Genomic DNA, 19,466 nt, shown 5'->3' with positions numbered 1-19,466 from the left:
CCGAACGCGATTACCAAAGGTGTCCTTACACCTTTAAATCTACTTTGGAAGTAGAGCCACAGCCAAAATGCTAATGAGCTTGCCTTAATTGTAAACATTGAGCACTGATAAGAATGAAACTCCATCCTCTGTTCTAAGGAGTTCTTACGTGTTTCCTACTTACACCGGTTTTTATCTGATTCTCCTTCACTTCTGTTCTTAGGCAGATTAATAGGCACCTGAGCAGACAAATAACAGTACTACATCTCCTTCACACCCTTTTGACAGACTTTTGAGACTGCAAAATATTTTTGGAAAATTATTATTGGAAAAAAGATTACTGAATGATCAGGAGGACGGCAATTTTTCAGGCTGGAACAATCCGTTCCCCAGCACTCACATGAACACATTTGTAACTTGTACTTAAATGCTGATGGGACATTTTTTAGAATGTGATAAGTGTGAAATAGCCCATAGTTTTATCAGTGTCGGTTGCTGCCCACTCCTGAAAAAAAAGTTTTATTGTGATCATTAAGTTGCAGGTAGGCAGTGCCTCTGGACTGTAAAATAGGAATGTTAGTGTGCAGTGATGAAAGCAAACTTTGCTCAACACCTGTCTATATATATTGCAGGTTTCAGTGGCTGCCCAGTTGATCCGTTCACTCTATTGTCTCGGAATTAAGTTGTGGTAAGTAAAAGCAACTAAGACTGAGTTTTCTTTTCTTCTCTTTTGAACTTTTTCAGCTTGCAAATCTAAAACTCTGCTTTTGCAGTTCAAGAAATAGCAAGAGAGAGGTAATGTGGGGTACTAGAGTGGCATGTGAAATGTCATTCCCTTGCTAATATTTTCACCTTGTTTTCCTTTGAGTGCATCTATGTTTCAAGGAAGTGATAAAACACCCCCACAGTTCTGAAAGCAAACTGTGCTTTTTTCTGCAATTAGCTAGGTTTATTTTTATGAAATATGATAAAGAAAGTATTTTGTTAGCAGCTGCCAAAAAAAATCCCATCCACCTCCCCCCCCCCCCCCCATCCCCGAGAAAACTGCCTATAGCAAAATAATTTAACTATTAACTACTATTTGAAAAAGAGTGAGATTTTAAATCATAGTAATCAGGGGTATTGGGTACTGGAAAATGTCTAGGATATGATTAATGAAACATTGGAAGGAAATACAGTCAGTTCATGTGTTAGCATAGATCTTCTGTAAAGCCTGTGTCCCCCACTACAGCCGTGTCAGGCTGTTCTCGATGGAAACATTTTCTTATGCTAATTTGGTTTGATACACGGAGGTAAAAGGAATACATTAGAGTCTAATGCAGTTTGCTCAACTAATGTGGCAGCAGGCAGAAATCAACTGGTTTCTCAGTAACTTTTATTATCAGCTCTTCCATTAGATCAGTAAGTCTTTTTAATGTCATTATTTTTTCCTCTCTTTATTATTTACTATGTATTTTGTCTATGGCATGGGGTAGATCTGTACTGTTTCCTTATTGGTGGGGTTATTAGTTTTCTTGGCATTTTATTATGAAAAAGTAATTGTTTTATTTAAATATCTACTAGGCATTTCAAGTAGTTCAGTGGTATTTCCTGGCTCTGGTTCCTTGGTGGCAGACTCCAGTGCTTTGCTTGGTTGTGAATTCAAAAATTAATCCTTGGGATTTGCTCTCCCTCTGCACCTAACTAGATATTAGTTCTCTTTTCTAGTTTTTTTAATGTGTTTTTTTAGTTTTGCTATGTGTTAGATTCAGGCGTGTAAGCAATGAGTCTTACAGATCCATAGGAATAAAACTGAGCACAGTGCTCTGTTTTCGTAGCTGTCACATATCTCTTCTTGCCTTTACTGCTGCATGAGTTGAAAGTTTACATCCCGGCTAAGCCTGCTGACTTATTCAAAGAAAAAGCCCCAAGGAAGCAGCTGGTGCCAGAGCAAAGACAAGACTTGCTCCTAGCAAGGCTGAATCATTGCTGGTGTTTATTTAAGTTGTTACTGGTTCTGTTGCACCTGGGGCTTTGTGGCTGCCATGGAACAGGTTCTGGGGCAAAACTATCAGCTGATGTAAAGCTACCGAATGAATTTGTGCTGGTTGAGGAGCGTTCTTTTCCTGTCTCTACATAATGTGCTTCTATGTTGCAAGTGGTACATTCTGAGATGAAAAAGACAGTATTTCTTCAAACTTTGTATAAGAAAGGCTGATAGCTTGGTATTTATTCCTATGAAGTATGTGTGATAAATACTCATATTTACTAAGTCATATATTTGGATATCAGGTTAGCTAATAAATCCCTTTTTAAGATAAAAACTTCAGTGCTGTGGTGAATAATAAGGAAGAGATGTATTTTTGTAGAAAAGCTGAAAGAAGGAAGGAGCGTGAGGGAGAGAGCATGCGGAAAGCCTGGCTGAACCCAAAATCTGATATGGAGATGCTTAAGCAGCCTGTAGGTGCATGTATGGTCATGTTGGTGGTTGTAGTTATTATCAGCTAGTTTTGAAAATACTGCTCTTTTCTTCAGGACGTTTTTTACAGGAGTGAGATTTCTTTAAGGCTTACTGCTCCATAGTTCTTATGTCAGGCACAATGTGGCCTTTTGGTGATCTGTCATGGGTGGAGAGGTACGAACAATACTGGCTGGGCACACGCAGGTGGTAGTTCATTTAGCTGTGTTAAATCCAGCAAAACAAATACATTGACAACTGTTTCTGATTTAGACCTGCAAAGCACGGAGGGTGCAGCTCTGCAACTGAGGCAAAGCTGTTACAGCCTGGTGATTCACTGAGGAATGCAATATAGGGCAACTGCATGACACCTTGTGTTGTTCAGATAATTCCCCAGAGACTTTAACTCTTTGAAATGCTGTAGTGAGAGAGTATGGTCATAAAAACCACAGGAGCCCACTTTGGCTCTGAGTTTTTCTCTCTCACGTTTTATTCCAGAATTTGAATGCCATTGATTTTTTCCATCTATCTCCCTCTTAGGAGAAGGAGGGTTCAGTTTCTTTTGAAGTTAGAAAGGTTGCCACACATGGTTAGCATTTTCCAAAGGCAAGGAAAGATTATACTCACAATGAAAGAAGCACACACGATGGTGTGAGAGGATTTGCCACGAGGTTCACTGAAACGGGCTGGATTACATCTTGCACAGGTATTGGTTTTCAGACCTTTGCAATATGCATAGCATTTTGTGACCTGCCACTTTCAGGAGGAAATCAGCTCCCGTTTCAGTACCGCTCCCAACAGGTGGATATCCAAAGCACCAACGCGTGTCCTGCCGTGAGTGAGCTCCATGACTTCACCCTGGGTGCAGGCACCCTGGCTGGTGCCCTGCCAGCCGAGGCAGGAACCAGATGCACGGCACTGAGACACTGGGCTGGCAGAGGGATGGGCAGAGCTCATCACTGCAGCGCCTCATCCAGCAATTGTGGCTATCCTGCCTTTGGACCTGGACCGGTGCATCCAGCTGAACGCAGCAAGTTGTTGCAGTGTGCGTTGTCACTGGCCTGTTCTCTAATATGTTCCTTTGCATGTAGCTGTCTTAGGTGCTCAAAAGTAAACCACTATTAGGGTTTTCATTGTCACTGATATCTTGCGTCAGCAATGTTGGTCTTTTCTACCACAGCTGACGTCAGCCTTTCCAAAGGCGCCTGTGAGCTGCCAGGGAGCGATGCGGTCACTTTGCCACCCACTGCTCTGCTCCTCCACAGCACACACATTGTCTTCTGACTCTTTTCTCAAGGTGTTAATGTCTGTATTTGGGCCAAGGAAGAATTCTTGAAAGGGAAAATTATAGGATGTAGATTATCTTTGTAGCACAGTGATTAATTAACAGTAAGTAGCTGTGGCTAGGACTCCAGCAGAGAGTATCAAGTGTCTCTCCACTATCTTCTCAGCTGTTCCTCTTAACAAGAGCTGGGATCTGGGAAAGCTGACCACTTTGATAGGAAAAGGGTATAGATGATTCTGCTAGTATCAGCCCTTGATACCACTCACACAGCATGGGCTGTTCTAGTAACAGCTCTGCAAACCCAAAAGCTCAAGGTGATGCTGTAAAGGCCTCCAGTATTCAAGACTACCTTAGCAAATTAGAGGTTGGCTAGCGCTCATAGGAATGGCTTTATATACATACCTACAAAAAACTTCCTCTACAGGGGTGATTAACTCTCATTCTATGATGTTTAATCATATAAAGCAAAAACAATAATAATACATGACGTACCTGTGGGATCCTGAGCACCTCAGGAATATAGGAGATGCTTATTATGGAAAAATGTTCTGCTGAATTCCTGTTTGGGGAGAGTTTATTTAGCAGACGTAGAGGCTGTTTGTCTGCTGAAATTTTCAAGCTCCAGTTTCTCCGCTGAATGCATCAGCTCAGTTTCCATACAGTAATGATGAGGGCTGAATCCTTCATTTCCATACTAAGCGTAACAGAAGAGCAGCAGTACTGATGGCATCTCTAGGGATGGTGGTGTCCAGCATATTCTGTGTCTCCATGGCTGGAATAAGTTGCAACTTCACATCTGACTTTCCAGTATATTTTCATGATTACATTTCACTTAAGAATCACTTGTGCCGAGCAGTTATTTTCTTAACAGCTTTTTAAATGCTGAATGTATATAAATGAAACTTGTTTAACAAGATGGAGGTGTTTTTGCCTGGGTGGGGCCAGAGGTTGTTTTGGCATGGATGAAAATGCAAGAATTTGCTTCAAGCAAATGGGAATCCTTGTTGAAACAAGCAAGAGTGACTTTCATCTGTTCTAGGATCTTTGTGTATCTTGGGAGCTGCTCTGGGTCTTACACCACAGATAAAGAATGTAAAGCGTGTAGTTTCTGCTAAGGGAATTATAGAATAACTTTTCCTGGTAACGTGGAAGGGGAGATAGTCTTTTCTTTGTGGAGTGCCAGCAAACAATACCCACCTGTTACAGTAAGACACAGGTGATTTTGTCTGTGACTTTTCCTTCCCAGTTAAACAAGGAGGATGTGTGGCTTACTGATGTGGGCAGGGACAAAACATTTTGGCTGTCAGCTACTTAAAGGATTATGATTACATGAATGATTAATTATACTCCCTTAGAGTGATTGCTAACTGCTGGTGAACCTTGTTTGTGGGAACATGATACCAGCTCTGACTTTTGTAGGCTGGGCACAGGGGCTCTGTTTATGAGGAGCATTGGAGGCTGACCAGTGTTTCAGCCAAGTGGGTGCCAGATGTGCTGGTCATGGGGCAGCTCTGACTGTGGCACTCACTGACTTGTGTGGCAGAGAGGGTGGAAGAGACAGACCTGAAGGTGAGGCTTTCCCGGACAGGGCTCACTTCTCCCATCCTTTCCATGGAGTTTTCAGATGTGCTGGTTGATGTCACCAAGTCTGTTAGGGCACAAGCATTGTGGTACATACTGGCTCTTTTTTCCATAGTCACTTTTGCCCTCTTTCATGTCTCTCCCTCTGGCTTCCAGTATTGGTGAAGTAAATAGGGAGGACTCCTCCAGGCTTGGCCTCATCTTATGCCTGGACCAGGTCTGTCATGTGTGCTTGTGCCCATGCTGGCAGGATTTGGACATGTGGTGTCTTACTTTTTAAGTTATTATTTATTCATATTGCAGTGCATGTCAAATGTACCCAAAAAGCGGTCAGGAAGGAAGAGGTTCAGAGAGAGAGCCTGTGTGAGATGGGTGAGCTGGACCTTGCTGCTACCAGCTCAGCTTCATTTGCAGCATCAGCTGTCAGTTGCAGGCAAAGACAGACCTGCAAATGGCCACTGCTCTCTAATTGTCCTCTTCTCTGGACATTCAGCAAGCTCAAACCCTGGGCTCTCTTCTTCACCCTGTCCAGGATTCTCCTCTTCATGTTTCAATGGGAATGAACCAGTAAAGCCAATAAGGAATTGTGTTTAGCATTCATGACCCAAACTAAGCAGTGCTTTCGGGGAAGAATTTTTTCGCTAAAAAATTTCTGTGTATTGAATTACCAGATAGAAGTCTGTGTATTGAATTACCAGGCAGTTGCTAAAATCCAGAAGGTGGAAGAAAGTAAAACAATTCTCTGACTTCTTGTTGAAAGGAGTTAAAATTAATTAAAGACAAGAAATGCTTACCTTTGGGAAAGCAGAGGAGTCTTTGCTTTCATGACAGTTAAAAGTGTGTGAAAATACAGATGTGAGATGGAAATAAAATTTTAATTGTGTACAAAAATAAATAAACTGTGATTTAAAAAATAATTGAGACCTCAATTTCCCAAATAGAAGACTAACTCATAAAATTTAGTAAAAACTTTTGTTCAAAGGAAAATTGCTTATATTTAATTTTCATCTCCTTTGCTCCTTTTCATCTCCTTTGCTCTTTATCCTATCTTTGTCTTTATCATATTTCTCACATACACTCCTGTAAGGTGAATATTTTGACTGCACTCGCATTTCAATCAACACTTCTTTGTTAGTCACAGATCATGGCTCCCTGGCCGGAGGTAGACAAGCCTGAAACCAATAACTATATTGGGGACTCTTCCAAACAAAACCAGAACATGGCTGGGAAAGAAGGAGAAAATCACAAAGGTAATGTGCTCACTCGTAAGTTATAAAAATATATAAGTTTTGAGATCCTTGGAGAAGATGGAAAGTAGTTAAACAATTTTTTTAATGTTCTGTTTCAGCAGGCAATGCGGCTTCACTTGGAAATAAAGGGGAAATTCAACCTGCATTTTCCACAGTAGCTTTGATAGATGAGACAAGGCCAGAAGAAGACCCGTGGGCTCTGCCGGAACTGCAGGACACTGGGGTCAAGTGGTCAGGTAGCCATTTCTCTGTCAATAAGTTACCTGCATTGTTTTCCCATCACTTGTCTCATGTTCTTCAAGAGTCAATGGGCGTATTATATTCAGTCAGTTAAGAAAAATCCTGAAATCATGCTTCTCACCCTCCTCAAAACACAAAGAGATATATGTAAAACAGTCCAACTAATATAGTTTTATATCTGGGCACCTGTTCTTTTTTTACTCTGTAGGATGACTATAAAACCAAGGGTCAATGTCAGATTTCATAAGGCTTTTGTCACATACCAAAAAGGTTTTTTTGCGGTAAAAGTAGGTAAACAAAATACCTTCTTCTGCAGTTAAAATGTGATTAAGAACATTCTTTTGGGTTTAATCACACACTGGAGCCATGTCACTGTCTTTGTCTCCACCGCCTCTGCTTGTGAACTAGAGTATTCCAGAGAAAAATTCAAATGATTCTTTTATGCATAATGTCTTTTTTTGCAGAACTGGATGGAAAAGGAAAAGTCATTCGTGTACTCTATGGGATAGGGAAATTCATTATGCTACTCTGCTTACTCTACATGTTTGTGTGTTCTCTGGATGTACTGAGCTCTGCTTTTCAACTGGTAGGAGGTATGGAAATATCTAAAATATCAAGACTAAACTATGGATAAAGCAGTAAATTTTGTCTGAGACACTTAATTACAACTACCACTCTTCAAGGGCATTCTTCATATGTGATGAGAGGTAGATTCAGAAGGAAGTAGCTCTGATTGAACACTGACCTTCATTTGTTTGAGGAGTCTTTCTGTCTCAAACTCCAAAGAGCTGTTGACATAGGGGTTATTGCCCCAAATTTCCCAGTAGCTTCCTGCTACTTTAGTGACAGTTTACAAAAATACATCTGTGCATAAATCTATGTAAAAGAATTTCAACAAAGCAAAATAGGAAAATTGTGCTCTTGACCAAAGCATCTAATACTGAAATGTCCCCCAAATCCTTCAAAGATGAACACTATTGAAATGTGTTTTTTTACATTTACCTCAAAGTGTTGAATTCAGGTGAGGGACTCAGGAGTGGTTATCAGAGAAATATGTGCACTTCTGTGGAAGTATTTTGCAAACACAGAAAGGTACAGGAACAGAATTAATCAGTATTACTAAAAGCATTTTCCTTAATTCAGTATCCAAAAATACTAAGTAATAACATTTAAATCAAGGTATGTGTGGTTTTTTTATCCTATGGTCTTTCTGTTGATTACTGTGGCATACATGCTTCTCTGCAGAGTTCAGCAGGGCTTATAGTCACTGAAATGAGAGCATATAAAGTATTCTCTAAAAACTGAGAAGCTGAGAGTCCAGGACATGAATCTGGATCCCTGAGCTACAGTGTACTTTTTTGGGATAAACATGGTTATATACATATCAATTAAACAACTCAATGATCTTAATTAAACACTGATAATTTCTATGGACTTCACCTTGCACTTCCCTCAACTCTGAGAATATGGGGTTTTTTTAAACAGGTAAAGCAGCAGGGACATATTTAAAGATGATTCAGTGCTCTCGAATCCCTGTAGCGGGACTGGTGATTGGAGTTCTGGTGACTGTTATGGTGCAGAGTTCCAGCACTTCTTCATCCATTATAGTCAGCATGGTGTCCTCCACATGTAAGTCTGCTTACAGGGTCTTCCTAGAGACCACTCATAAACCTTGTCTCAGGTGCAAACATTCCCACCTGTGTTCAAATTGTAGAAAGTTCGGGTAAAATAATAGAGATTGTAGGAAAAGATTTTCACAGCTGCTTCCCTGATATTAAATTAAAATTTCAAAATGAATAATAATGGTATTAATATAGGTAGTAGCAATAGTAGTAGTAGTAGTAGTAGTAGTAGTACTAGTAGTAGTAGTACTAGTAGTGGTAATAAAACCACAACTGCAATGAAAACCATTGGAAGCCTTGGCACTGAGTGACTTAGTTTTGGAGTTACCTGCATAATTTTCTCATGTTAGGCAGTTTCTGGATTTCATTGTTTCTGTGATTTCATTTCAAAATTCTGCAGTAAGTAGCCAAATGCATGGGAAAGAAGAGACTTTATCTGGCCCTCTAACATGTGGTGAAAATGGATAACCATGGGCCATGGTGGGGAATCACGGGACTATGGATTGCCATGTTCCCAGGGGGCTTGAAAAAAAGCAAACCTGTTTGGATTGGAGCAGCTCATCCCACTGACATCAAGGGAAGTCAGGGATTCACTGATAGTAATAGAAATTTTCATTGAAGCATAGAATTTTTGGATAATATGATTTTTTCATTCAGCATTTCCTTTTCTGCTTTTCAGTGCTGACTGTTAGAGCAGCTATTCCTATCATCATGGGAGCAAACATTGGCACCTCAGTTACAAACACTATTGTGGCACTTATGCAAGCTGGGGACAGGAATGAATTTAGAAGGTATTGTACTTAAACTGTAGATCTGGAAAATTGCTTCTTTCATTTTTGTAGACCTTCTTCTATGCTCTCTATCACTACTACAACTTTTCTAGGTAAGGAAGTCACAAGCATGACCATGGCAAAAGTATAGTGCTGCCTATGTGTATGGCTTCATATGCTTGAAGAAATACATTTCATGTTCCTTTAAAAGTTTTGTGGGTTTGCAAGAATTCTCCATTTCTAACAATCTTACACAGGGATAAATTTTCAAGGGCTCCTACTCTATCACCCACCTTTTATTATGTCTTAGTTATATGGGAGGGCTGTACAAGAAGTTAATATTACACAAATTTGTTCTGGTTTCCTTACAAGAGATTTTAATGTTGAAAGTCTGCAAAAAGCCAGAGCTGGTAATTGTAGAGAAATGAAGTGTTCTGGCTGTCACATATACACAGTGACAACTTTTAGACTGGCACTTGACATATTGACTGAGGGAGCTCATGGAGCTCATGGAGCACTTGGAGGCTTACTGTAGATGGGCAGTAAACTTGGGAGGGATTGGAGACTCCAGTACCTTGTCATTTGTGGTGCACTGGGCATATTGAAATACTCTTAGCCAAAGCCTCTGAGGGAGGAGCAGTGGTTCCTCAGGCTTTAGAGAAAAAGATGGGAGGGAGCTTTACACCAACTGTCTGCAGAAACATGAGGGAGATCTGCAAAGCCCTCTTGCCCCAGGAGTCAGGGTCCCAGAGGCAATGACTGGTTGAGGATTAAAAATGCACCAAAAACAGGTGAGAGGCAAAACAAATACAGGCTGTACAGCCACTTCTTTCTTCAAACAAGTATTCTTGGCAGCCTCATGCTAAAGATCACTTTTGTATTTTCTAGTTTTTCTTGTTTTACTCACCTGTCTGGCTCTTTGATTGGTTAACAGTGTGGAGCCAACCTAGCACTCCATAACAAACTCCATAACAACTCCATAACATCTCCTTTGACCCCAGAAATTAAATGATTCCCACCTCAAAATGCCCTCATCTCTACTTTTATGATTTCATATCTAATTGTTGTACACATTTTGTCAAACTAAAAGCAGCTCTGTTTTTTAATTTCTTCTTGCAGGGCCTTTGCTGGGGCAACAATCCATGATTTCTTTAACTGGCTAGCTGTGTTTGCCCTGTTGCCCATTGAAGTTATTACTGGCTATCTCTACCATCTCACCAATGTGATAGTTGAGTCCTTTCGTCTTGAAAGTGGTGACGATGCCCCGGAGCTACTAAAGTTATCACAGACCCCTTTACAAAGCTCATCATTGAGGTAAGCTCTTTCTCACTTCAAGGAAGCTGCTTACTTGGTTCAACTAATCAAAATGCTCTGAGTATGAGAGGGCTTCCCACTCCTTTTTCTGTGTCCTCAGGTTAAAGTTCATTAGCAGATGAATTCTTCTCTTTAGTCACATTTCATAAAGCCCCAGCTCTATGTTCCCAGTTTCTGTTTCCCCCACATTTCACGGTTGCGATGGCAGACCTAGCTAGGAGAACTGTGAAGGCAGGTGAGGACAAATACAGCCATGTGGGATGCATGGGAAGGCAGCCTGTTGCCTGGACATTGGCAGATAGCACTAGCTGAGACAACCTGCCACAATGAGAGGATCAGCACCTGATGATGACACTGAAATTATGGGACATAATCATGTGCATCTACAGGCCAGGGGGATACACACAGCTTCTGAAGGGACATCAATTACAGTCAGGCAGTTGTGTCAGAGCAGCTGATTAAACAGAAAGGGTGGGATGAGGCAGTGGATGATGTGGGGAGAACGAGACAAGGTGTTTGTGTGTGTAGAGTTGCAACTTTTTCCTGGGAGTAACCCCCCTCCTATCTGTAGGGCAGGAGTTCCAGCATTAGAGTCATGCAGATTTTATATGGTTGAGCTTCCAAAGGGGGCTGTTTGAGTAGAGCTGAACAGAAGTATGTGATACAAGCTGGAATAATGTGTTTTTAAAATTCTTTTTATTTTTCTTTAAAGCTTGATAAATCAGTAATAAATGCAATTGCTTACTAATGATGAATCAGCAAAAAACAAAAGCCTGGTAAAGATCTGGTGTGTCACTGAAAGCAATGTGGTGAGTATTATGTTAAATCAATTGTCAGGTACCTCAGCTACTATTACGGACCTGTAGTTGATGCTCCTTATCTTAGGATTGTGAAATTAGATTTTTAAATGAGGGTGGGGTCTTTATCAACAGAAAAGAATGAAAAAAATGTAATGTACTTTTGCTCCACTTAGACCAAGCATGGGTACACTGTGGTGACCTTGACTTGGCTGCTTTCAGTGCTACTGTGCAGAACTGGTGGATTGGAGCCAAGTCTTGTGCTCCGTTCAGATCCAAATGCCTTTAAGCTCTGATACTTCTACCAATTCCCAGAAAGTGGAAAAAAATTGGCAGCATAGAAAGATCGTTAGAGAAAAGATCCTTTCAGCCACCGCTTATCTACCGATCTAATCAGCTTTAGGTTTACGTGTGTTAGGGTGATCTGGTGGTGGCTGGCTATTTGCCAGCTTTCTTGGAAAAACTGCCCTTGGAGAAACACAGCCTTTGTGGGGCTGTGTCCTGTTCCTCTTCACTCAAGCAGCCCTGCAGCTTGGAGGAATCTCTTGCTCAGATCGACACCAAGCAGTATTTTGGTAAACTGTGGAGCTGAGTGTTGGGTTTGCTTTGTTCAGCTAACTAGCAATTACGGCATTACATATCCTTTGATTCTCTAATTAGGGTATCCTACTTGTTGGCAAGTGTAGAAAAGTAATTCCTGAAGTCCTGAGGCAGAAGATACTTTTAAGGACACATGGTAGAGGTTGAAATTAAGTGCTCAGCTCCTATTGAATGACAGTCTGGATGGCCAGTGAAATGCTACCTGTGGAGATAGTGCTGGAGCAGAGCTGGGCTCACCTGAAACCCTGCTCAGGTTACCCTGCCGAGTCTCTGGGTGTTTCACCTGGAGGAGCCCAGGCTGGAGCAGCTGTGGCCCAAGACAAGAAAACACATGGAAAGTGCAGACTGAGGGAAATGTGTATTTCCAGACATGCACACTTTTTTCTGTGTTTGCCTGTGTTTTGGCTGTGTACATACCGCTCAAGCTTATAATCAAATTACAAAAACATGTGAAACCCCCAGAATTTTGACTTGAGCTTGGTGGGGAAAAAGGAAAATAATTAAAATTATTTGCATTCCTACTGGATTAAACTGATTTCTAGCAAAAATTACAGACGTATAGCAAGGATAAATACATGACCCCATATGTTTAAAGCAAAACAAACATTTTGATCTAATGCAGCTGCTTTGAAATTCAGATGTTTGAAAAAAAATCAGGAAGGTGAGAAACAAGATTGTTTTGTGTTTGTAAAGGTTTACAGAATGGGGGGCCTGGAGTCCAGGTGCTCCCTGGAGATGTGAGGAGGTTTTTTGCCACACCTGCATCATCTGGAGACAGAGACAAATGCAGGTGTCAGTAGGCAGTACCCAGCAAAAAAATAGGATTTCTCTTTCCCCATTTCTGGAAAAGAAAATCACTCCAGCACTTTGGAAAGATACCTTATGTTCAGGAGAGTGGTTCATAGTCCATTTGGCTGTTAGCTGCTCTCGTGTGGAAGCACAGCTCAGTCAGCAAACTCTTCCTTAATCTGCATAACAATTTATGGACCTGGTGTCAGAATGCAATATGGCCAGACTAGGAGGGCTTATAGGGAACGTTTTATTGTGGTATACACAGAAATTCAGTAATTTAGTAATGCTAATGATAGTCCTTGTAGTCAGCTCTGGATAGTATTCCAACTTTGAAAATTAAAGTACTAGCAGCACTTCTGTTTCTATTGACATGGAAACTGAGGCACAGAAAATCAGCTTGAGCACTTTGTGCTCATCCAGCAAGAGAGGCTGCAGTGGTGTTGTAGCATTCTGACTCACAGTCCTGTAGCACTCAGCTACCACAAACTGCATTGAGGTGACAGTAAAGAGGTCCTTCTTTGAGCAAGGAAGCTGTGGCACTGGCTGGAAAAGGACTGCCACTGTCCCACAGCTGCAGCCAAACATGAGCCTCACTTCACAAAACTGTCATCAGTAAAGTTCCTTAGCTATTAGTGGCTTGGTGCTGTAGTTATTACAATGTAGAATATTTTTGGGATATTTTTATTTTTAAATGTTGTACTGATTGATTTGGGTGGCAGCATAATCATTTATTTCAGAATGCAAAATGCTACAATATCATTAATGTGGTGCCAGCTTACAATTCTGACTCTTTAGCAGAATCTTGGTTGTAGTAAAATTTGAAAATTCATCATGAGCTCTTAATAAAGGATTGTAGATGACTGAACTACCTGCTTTGTCTGGCAATCTTTAGACTCTGCAGAATGTCACAATTCCACCTTCTGAAAACTGCACATCTCCTGACTTTTGCTGGACTGAGGGAAATGTGACGTGGACCCTCAAGAATATAACTGAAACAGAGTATATCAGTAAATGTAAGTAGTAGAACTACTTCTCTGCAATCTTTACAAAAGTGTGTAGCTTTCTAATGGTGCTAACAGAGCACTCGAGAGGTGTATCCAGAAGCCCTGTACACAGACACACGGCTCTGGGTGCTGCCCCAGGAGCCTGTGCTCTGTTATAGCTGCACAGCTGGAGTTACCAGCATCATCAGGGTATCTGGGTATCATGGATCCCTTTCCATGCTGCCTGATACCAGTAACTGAGGTCTTCAGTATCATGTCACCCTCGATGTTCAGGTGGCTTGGAGCCAGGTCACTTTGCTGTAATGGTTGCTGGGATATCTCCATCCCCATGCATGCCCTGCAGGACTTTAACAGCCCTCCTTAGGCATGCAGCCCCCTCTGGGAACAGCTCACCCACCATGCAGCTTGGAGTACCCCAAAATTTTCTCCTGCCTTTGTACTCCTCTCCCTTGCACACGGTCACCTAGCTCCAGCCTGCCCCATAGGGGTGCCTGCTGGCTATTTTATTAGCATGTCTACAGAAGCCCCTCTCCTGCCTCACTCAGACATGGCTTTTGTGGAGAAAGGAAGGTGCCATTTTCCCTCCTGGCTTCAACCCCTCAAGCTGTGTGTGCTTTGGTCCAATTTTCTTAGGGGAGTGAATAAAAACCAGAGCTGGGCTTAGGCTCACAGGCAAAAATGTGGGTAGGGTAATTAATTTCCCTCTTCTTTTTCAGGCCAACACATCTTTGTGAACTCAGACCTGCCTGATCTTGCCATCGGGCTCATCCTTCTGGCTTTGTCCTTGCTTGTTCTGTGCTCCTGCTTGATAATGATCGTTAAGCTGTTAAACTCTGTGCTTAAAGGACAAGTGGCAAGTGTCATCAAGAAGACAATCAACACTGGTAACTATCTGCTTTTCCTGAGGATTGTTTTTAGGAATGACAAGGACACTGAGTATGTTTATTTATGTCTCCTGTTCTGGAAGACATTATAGAATATTTTAAAGAAAATACTAGTGAATGAAAATCATGTACTATGCCCAACATTTTTTTCTCCCAAGTATTTTTTTCTTTCATTTAAAAAAATCTGTTAGTGAACAGCTTGATTGAGAAATCTGGCAGATTAACAGCATTGGAGACCAAAGTCCAGGCTCTGTTCTTAGATGTATAATCATTAGCTGTTAGCAATGTAGTGTTCCCATCCTCAAAAGATAGCACTGAAGTGCTGAGATTGTGATTGCCTGCTCCGGCACATGGCCTGCATATTCCTTCTAAAGTTGAGAAAAGTTTGTAGTAATTAATGATCTTATCCTGTTCTGCTGCTTAACCCTCTCCTCAGCAGGATAAGGCAGCCTTGAATAGTGGTGTTTTTCTGTCTTTCCCTGTGATGTCCAGGCACTTTTTCAGCCTGAATCCATTGAGTGCAAATGTTAGGGTTTTTTCATCAGGCTGCTTTTCCTTCATACTCACTTTAATGGAGAGATAAGAAGCAGTAGCCTAGAAAAGCAGTCCTGGCACAGATCTCAGGCTGTGGTTGAAGTGAGGGTTGACAGAAATAAAGAAGACACCAAAGTGGTGCCCAAGCTGTCTTCTCCTGGGCAAAGAACACTGCTTGAATTAAAAACAAGGGTTAGAAAGTAAACAGCTGACCACTACTGCTTATTTAATTTGGGATCTGCTCTGTGTCGCTCTGTATCTTCCCAACTGATTAAGTCCCTTCTCAGCTCTCTCCATTAATCTACAGACTCAGGGGATATTTGTGCCTAGTTCCTCTAATCAGTGTAATTAACTGTTCTCTGCAAGAGTTAACAAGTGAATTTTTAGGAGATAATCTGCTTGGAACTAGTTAGAACAAACAACTTGGTTTTCCCAGGATGGTCTTGGAGCTTTTTGAAGATCTGATCCATGCCTGGTTGCTGAAACCAAGGCTCTCAAAACACTCAGGAGGTTTTGTGTTCACCTCCATGGAAACACTTCTGGTACCTGATTATATCACAACACACATGCTACTGGTCATTTGTCCTGGGTCAGGACAAATGTCTACCTAGTCTAGTATCCATCTCAAAGTGTATCCAGCAGTGCAAGGCTGTAGAAGTAGCACATCAAACAGGATAAATCAAAGTAGTAGAACTGACCCCAAATTGTCATTTGAGACCCAGTATACAAACAGTATATCTACATTTCAGTACATCTACAGTCTTCACTGCTGTGTTACTGTTACATAGATCACCCTGCTATGCTAACAGCAATGTTTTCTCCCTCACTTTTTCAGATTTTCCATTTCCTTTTACTTGGCTTGCTGGATACCTGGCTATGCTTGCAGGGGCTGGTATGACCTTCATTGTCCAAAGTAGTTCCGTTTTCACATCTGCTATTACACCCCTTGTTGGTAAGTTGTAAATACTGTGCTCTTTATCCCCATGTTTTATCTTTTCCATCATTCTGAAACCAGCTCAGCCATGTTTCTTTTCTCATAGGCATTGGTGTTATAAGCATTGAGCGCTCTTACCCCCTCACCTTAGGAGCCAACATTGGCACAACCACAACAGCTATCCTTGCAGCTTTAGCAAGTCCAGGGAGTACATTAAAATATTCATTACAGGTCAGTATAAAATAATGCTTTCTTGACTTCATTAAGGAGTTGTAACTTTTCTGAAGAAAAACCTGACAAAATTGGCTGTAACGCAAATACACTGTTCATGTGTGCCTGATTTTGCATGTGCTGTTAATGACAATGCATTCATTTCAACTACTAGAGCAAAAAGGTTTCATTAAGATTTCTCAGAATGTCAATATATACGCTAATCTTGCTTTCATAAATTGCCTTGATCTGCATGAATTGATTCAGAACTGAGACAGTGGAAGCCACTTGACCCCTGAGTTTGGAATCTCTGCTGCTTGGAGTTCAGTGCCCACATACTGAGAACCCTCTGAGGGTGACTGATTTCTGTAAGCTCTCTTCTCAGGACCCTAAGTCAGTTCATGAAGTGTACAGTGACTCCTGTAACCTAAGTGAATGTTGCACAGTCCTTAAGCTGGCAAGCTCTCTACCTGACGTTGCAGTGAGCATCATGGCATCTATTTTTCTCATTGTAAATGTAATTTGAGTGGGTTGTATTTAATTCCTTTTGCCTCAAACTATTTGAAAATTTGGAAGCCTGGCTTTGGCCTCCCATTTTCCACCCAGTAAAGAACGTGGCAGCAGATAACATTTGAATGAATGCTTTACATCAGAGTGAAAAGATAATAACGTTTCCTTGGTGAGGAGGATGAATGTCTTTACTAGCTAAAATAAATCAAGAAAATTACAGAAGTCATTTTATTGTCCTCAGGCAACAGATGTAATCATGAGAAGATGCTATCTTGACAAAGCTCAGATTTCATGATAACATGCTGGTTTTATAAAGCTCTTTATAAATAAACCCCTGTACTTTCATATTTACTTTATTCTGATAACAGTTACAAAATTAAAATAGGATAAGGTGAACAGGGAATGTACTGTTTTGTTCAATATATGCTTATTCTGCCTAAGTGAATTCTGTAAGCTTTAGCAAGTCTGTGCCTTTAAAGTTAATTTTTGTTCAAAAAATTTTTGAAGTATGTGAATCAAAGGATTGTAAAGACCCAAAGACAAAGTCCCCCTCCAGGAATCTCCTCAGTGCTCTATAAGCTTATAGCTAATTTTTGTAAAATCCAAATTTGTACCATTAAAAATTTCTCAGTAGCCTGTGTGCAATACCAAATTTATGTTTCCCACGTTTTCATTGAAAATTCATGGATGCAGAACCCAATGGTTCCCACACCTTATTGACAGCAGTACTGTTTCCTGAGAGCTGGAAGTAATTAGCATGTGGGTAGGAGCATTTAATGGCATTTTAGCTAATGAACTTCTCGTATGTTTTTGCTTTCAGATTGCCTTGTGCCACTTTTTCTTCAATGTCTCTGGGATTATTCTGTTTTATCCGATACCTTATACCCGCCTACCAATCCGTATGAGCAAGACCTTGGGAAATATAACAGCCCAGTACAGATGGTTTGCTATATTTTATCTTCTCCTCTGTTTCTTTCTTTTGCCTTTGTTTGTATTTGCTCTGTCACTGGCAGGCTGGGGAGTCCTTTTGGGTGTTTGCCTTCCCCTGTTTCTTCTTTTTATTGCTGTGGTTATAATTAATGTTATGCAGAAAAGGCGACCACATTCACTGCCTGAGAAGCTCCAAAACTGGGATTTCCTACCCTTCTGGATGCACTCCCTAGAGCCCTGGGACAATATGCTTATGTCTTCACTTGCTTTTTGTGGGAAGCACTGCTGTGGCTTCTGCAAGTGTTGCAAAGTCAATACTGAACAGGAGGGTGCCAAAGACAACCAGCTAAAAACTATGGAAGTTTATGAAAACACCATGGCAATGGCTGATGAAGAAAGAGGTGGAAGAAGGGCACCAGCTGTAGCTTGTGTTGACAAAACAGGCACAAACAACACAGCCTTATAGTACTGGATCCATGCATATTACCAGAGATACAGCACAGGACAGCCAGGCTCATCAAAACCACCTTGGACATTGCACTGAGGACAGAGTGAACATTTTGTTAGGTTTCTGAAGCCAGTGATACATCACTCATCAAGGAAAGGAGTCAAACAAGCTTGACAGAGTCCCTAGAAAAATCCATGCTCAGTTGCAAAGCTAATGACAGATTTGTTCACAGAGGATCTACTATGTGGTACCTCTCTCCAATGTTATCAGTAGCAAATAAAAGTAATCCTGATGCAGTCCCATGAAAAAAGGGATGAAAGAAGTGGCAATCAATTCAAACGTAAAAAACCAATAAATGTTTGTAGAACAGCCTTTCTGACCTACTGACTCAGCAGAAAATACTTCATAATACCTACAAAGCCCTTGAAATTAAAAAAAAAAAAAAAAAGGAAGGACGGGGGGAAAGGGGGAAAAAGAAGAAAAAATGGGGGAAAAGAAGGAATCCTAATGTTTTCATTGGCCTCTCTGCAGTGGTCAAAATGGAAAACCGTAGCTTTCCTAGAATAGACAAAATCTATGTGTGTGAAGGAAAATGAAATGCTGGGACATCCTTCAGAAGCTCTTGGAGTCCTACTCTGGCGTAAGGGTTCCTGTAAGCCCATTTGGAGCCCTCTCTGTCACCTCTAACAGTGGGGACAGGAGCTCTAATCTTCTGTTATCTCAGGCTAAAGACCGTAAAAGAAATTGCTGCTCCCTCTGCCTGCTGAATGTCAAGAATTGTGTATGGAGACTTCAGGTTGCTGCCGAAGCAGCTTGGCTGACTGAGGATGTGATTGTGTGGCCATTCCTCTCTCTAGATGTCCTCTTCAGTCCTGTTCACCATGTAATCCCACAATTATGGACTGCTGCAGGAAGGAGGACAAGTGCCCACATTAGCAGAGGAGAGGAGGGAGCTGTGCCAGCCTGGGCAGATGCCAGGAGATCTGTGTGCAGCTGTGGTTGCTTGCCGCAAAAGGAGCTTCCAGTGTAGCAGTGGAGATGGGCTTTAGACCTGCAACAGAGGTAGCCTGCAGAGCAGATTATGGCTAGCATAGGGCATCTGGTAACTTTTACTGAGAGAAAGGGGTTTTCACTACCCCTCTGTGCTCTGAGCCACCCTGCTTGGAAAAATGTGAATTTTACTGGCAATTGTATGTAGCAAATCCCAAATAAAATCCATAAGGAGTGTAATCACTACAATGTCTAGCAAATCCATGGGTAGTGCAATACTTGGTAGGAAGCTGCTTGTGCTCAAATTTTACCTTATTGATGTTTTAGTAAATGCTTCTGAGACTGCTCTGAATCA

The 19,466-nt window shown here is 41.3% G+C and overlaps 1 protein-coding gene across 1 annotated transcript; it reads left to right on the top strand.

Annotated features, from left to right (window-relative positions):
• The first annotated feature begins 6,417 nt into the window (after positions 1-6,417).
• Positions 6,418-18,139, top strand: SLC34A2 (solute carrier family 34 member 2). The gene is given in 16 exon segments (XM_033060717.1): positions 6,418-6,532; positions 6,634-6,768; positions 7,237-7,365; positions 7,681-7,687; positions 8,264-8,303; positions 8,305-8,401; positions 9,074-9,185; positions 10,284-10,435; positions 10,438-10,478; positions 11,191-11,220; positions 11,222-11,287; positions 13,560-13,680; positions 14,388-14,555; positions 15,925-16,041; positions 16,130-16,254; positions 17,564-18,139. Coding segments are annotated over 16 exon segments (2,022 nt in total). The 5' UTR covers positions 6,418-6,426.
• The last annotated feature ends 1,327 nt before the right edge of the window (positions 18,140-19,466 follow it).

This window comes from Catharus ustulatus, chromosome 5 (assembly GCF_009819885.2).
Source record: "Catharus ustulatus isolate bCatUst1 chromosome 5, bCatUst1.pri.v2, whole genome shotgun sequence".
NCBI lineage: Eukaryota > Metazoa > Chordata > Aves > Passeriformes > Turdidae > Catharus > Catharus ustulatus.
The sequence above is the reverse complement of the archived record's forward strand: the minus strand, read 5'-3'. Positions and strand labels throughout refer to the sequence as shown.